The sequence below is a fragment of the Morchella importuna genome (assembly GCF_003444635.1).
Source record: "Morchella importuna strain M04M26 chromosome Unknown Morimp01GS030, whole genome shotgun sequence".
Taxonomy (NCBI): domain Eukaryota; kingdom Fungi; phylum Ascomycota; class Pezizomycetes; order Pezizales; family Morchellaceae; genus Morchella; species Morchella importuna.
The window spans coordinates 585,749-589,640 of NW_025763427.1; the positions used below are offsets into that span (position 1 = coordinate 585,749).

A 3,892-nucleotide genomic window follows, 5' to 3' on the forward strand; every position below is an offset into this window, starting at 1 on the left:
GGTTCAGTAGTAGTGAGTGAGTACTGGCTTGCGGATGAACTTGTTGCGTTGTAGGTATATATATATCCAGGAGGGTCCGTTCTGGAAAGTTCTTCATAGTGTATCACTCGCATTGTTGGTTGCTTGCTGCTAGCGTCTCGTGATATGTAGGCCTAGAGGAATGTGGTGGAAAATCTCGGCTTCTGGGATAACAAAGGGAGGGATGTTTCCCACTTTCTTCCCCTAAGCTACCAAGGTGATGTGACTCAACTAGGTGTCACGTAGAGAGAGGAATGGGTCAAACAAAACTTCCAGCTGTTTTGCGAAAAGGGGGGTATCTACCTTGCTTGCAATCCCTGGGTTCTAGAAGAACTATAGTTTCAGCGCCGCCGCTCTAGAACTGACTTTGACTGTCTGTTATCTAACTACAGCTTACAACCTGCACGGTCAAGTCACGGCATATCCGGTCATGCGTACGTGTTCAACCCTACTAGTCTCTGTTAGCCAGTCAAGACAAGACGACGTAACAATATATATGTAGCGTGATTCATGATTTTTATGAATAGGTGCCGGCGGGCCAGGTAATGATCTAACTTGGTTCTGATATAAACCAAAACTTAACCAAAGCTCTCTGGAGCTCTGGCGTTGTCTGATACATGTGTTGTACCGCGCGCGGAGAACCTATTGTTTCTAGAAGGTTTCATCGTGGTAAAAGAACTCGTACATTTGGTGTTTCAGAATCGGTGTATGTTTGGCCGTTGCGATAACCGCAGTATGTACACTATTCCAAAAGAAAACTGATTTCGGGATTAGTGCCCTGGGGAAGATTGAGTTATGGTTCTGGTGCCTACTATCCAGGGAAGGTGTAGGTTTTGGTGCACGCGGTTGGTTCTGGGTGGCGAAGGGAGTGGGAGGTAGACAGATAAATGGACTACGGCTTTCGTTCTTTTAGTTGGTTGCGTATGTCATGGCTTGAAGTATGGGCTTTTCCACTAAGGGTTATTTATATAACGCAGATTAGTATATAAGATGATTATATTACGGGTTAAGGGGATTGACTGGGATCTTCATTCCTATCAATTCTCAGTGTCAACTATATTTTTCTTATCTATCTAGACGCCTAGGTAAAACGTCTTTCTTCTAGCATGCTACGCGCGTCGAAGGGCTAATAGTATACTGAGTAACCTGATTTGAAGGGCATCCGGTAGTGAAAAGGTCAACAAACTCGGGCTTCTGGCGGTGCGGTCTTGTGTGATAATGCCGGGTTGACTGTAAATACCGGCTGAGAATTTTATATTGTATTCCAACAATCTACTATTGGAAATGCTCGCAAGCTTTACCCAAATTTATGGTATTTTGTATTCATGCTAACTCCAATTCCACAGTTTTTTTTTTATATATATAGTTCCCATGGGCAGAAGTCGTTCTCATTGAAGGACACATGTAGTGAAATAGAACTAAATTATCTTCAAACCCCACACACATGTTAGCCCAGTCATAGCGGTATAGTAAGGGAAGATGAGCGCCATATAGAGAACCAACCCTGCCCTTACCATATACATCCTACCCATCGTTTTCCGCATCCATCTGGGCCTCCAGTCTTTGCTGCCTTTTCTTTTCCTCAAGCTCACGCCTCTTTCTCTCTTTTTCCTGACTCTTCTGCTTCCAGACCTCGGACTCGCCGTTGTTGTAGTTAAGATAGCCGTTCTGGTTCCTGCAGATGAAGCACGCCCTCTTCCTGCACGCCTTTGGCACTATAAACTTTGGAAAGACTCTCTCGGAGTCGATTTGGAGTCTCAACCTCTCGGGGATGGTCTCGGTGGTGTCGACCCTCCACTTTGCGGTGGTCTTGAAGAGAGTATGCTCGTACCAATGCAAAGCATCAAGAGTGATTAGGTCGAGAAGCTCAGGAACCTTTGCCTGTGTAGATGGATAGATTGATGGATGCCTCAGTACATATCAACTAGATAAAAAGCTTACAAAATTGGGGAGGAGGAGGTTGGTTTTGACTTAACATACGAGATGGGCTTTGCCGTTGTCGAAGACCATATGGTAAAGATGAGCGCCAGCATCGGTGTGAAACTTTGTCATTCTGACTACAGCCATGAATGCCTTGTTATGTAGTAGTGGTGGATCATTCTTGGTGTTACGGGAGGAGGAAGTCATGATGGTGCTTGCAGTCTGGGACTTCTGCTGGTTCTTGATTTGGGCTCTTTTGGCTGCTCTGGCTGCCCGGGTCTCTCGATTTTTGGTCACTTTCTTGGAGGCTAGAGGGGAACCAGATTCAACTTCCATTAGCATGTTGTATGTCCGTATCAGAGAATCATAAGGACTAAGGGTAAGAACTTACAGTTCATTTTAGGTTTGAGGTCCAGGAGAGATGAACCAGATATATTTTTGATGATTACAGAGTTGAGAACACTTTGGAAACTGGTTCGTTCCGTTTTTTCTCTCCCTTTCCCTGGATTGGTAGCGGGAGTGTAACAATACTAGAGACGGGAACTTATATGAGAAAAAAAGAAGTTAAGGTCTAAGTCGTCTCTATTAGTCCTTAGCATTAGTCGCCAAAGAAGACTGTTCACCCTTAAACAACGCCAAGCGTTTCTTCAAATACTATAATAGAATGTTGTTAGAGTTATTTCTATTAGAATTCTGAACCCTCTTTAACGATTCACTTATATTTTATTATAACAATCAACAAAACCAGAGCGGATGTGTGATACGGAATAGAGAGAGAGAGAGGAAAAGAGGTTTTTGGGGGGGGGGGGGGAATCATGAAGTATCACTCGCCGGCTAATTGCCTGTCGCGAGGATACACAGAGCTTAGATTAGCTCCTGCCCCACTGCTCCTCGTATCCCTTCATATCATCCATTCCTCAATCACTGGGGCGCGGAGCAGTTAGGCATGTTTTCTCACAAATTCACGTTCGTCACCTACATATAATACCAAGAAAAGAGAGATGGTAAAGGTGACAATGTATCCTGGGTGATGCGATGATGACATTTTGTACAATTAGGTGGCTCTAAGTGAAGAGTATAACTTAAGAGGAAACGAAGGAGGGACTCATCTTCTCTTTTACACTTCGATTTTTCTACATCCCTTCCTACGTTTTCAAACAGTGGTGGACTTAAAGGACGAACGTAGCTCTTGGCACTGGCCAATAACCAACCACTCAGAAGTTATCAATCAAGGCCGAAATCAGTATTGAATATACTCTTATAAGGCGAGTATCACTATAAGAAGATTACGCCCCCTTTGTGGGTACATGTACTAATATCGGGTGTTGAGGGTGATCAGGATCTGATAAATACACCCGTAGGAAAAAAGTGAGGAAACAGCGAGTAGTGTGACAACGGGTGCCTCCAACTTGACATCCCCGCACCCGCAATACAACCCCACAAGTATTCCGTGGGCATGCCTTTTGACAAGTCTGGGAAGTGGATAGAGGCTACTCTGAATGAAAACATAAAAGTTATTGAAGCCCAAGCTAGGGAAGAGTAGGAAAGGCCGGATTGGGGGAAATGTATATAAAAATCGTTGACAGCATCCCAAAGAGAATTACAGCAATAATAAAGGACTAGGGAGATCATAGAAGGTGATGAATATAGTTTAGAGGCCATAGTATCTATTCTGTATTTTATTGTTTAGTTACATGTATATTACTTCTTTTCATTTTTATCCCCAATTTTGCATTGGGGTTCGGACAGGTTGCACCCGCTGTTTCCTCACTTTTTTCCTGCGGGTGTACATGTAGTACGTGTATTTTGTCATCACTTTTTGCAACACCCGTGTAGCACATGAAAAATTTCAGCAGAGCCTCAACCAGTCGAGAAATTGTACCCTACATATTGGCAATACCACCAATCTACCTTTCTTCACTTATTCCAATCCGTAGGAAAGCAGCTATTCACA

At 43.7% G+C, this 3,892-nt stretch overlaps 1 protein-coding gene across 1 annotated transcript; it reads right to left on the reverse strand.

The window, feature by feature from the left end:
* Nucleotides 1–1,542: 1,542 nt before the first annotated feature.
* On the reverse strand, nt 1,543–2,336 carry LAJ45_08624 (uncharacterized protein; the record flags this gene model as incomplete). The annotated part of the gene is made up of 3 exons (XM_046118173.1): nt 1,543–1,899; nt 1,999–2,246; nt 2,330–2,336. The coding sequence occupies 3 exons, from the start codon at nt 2,334–2,336 to the stop codon at nt 1,543–1,545; spliced, it is 612 nt and encodes a 203-aa protein (XP_045968771.1).
* Between the last annotated feature and the right edge of the window lie 1,556 nt (nt 2,337–3,892).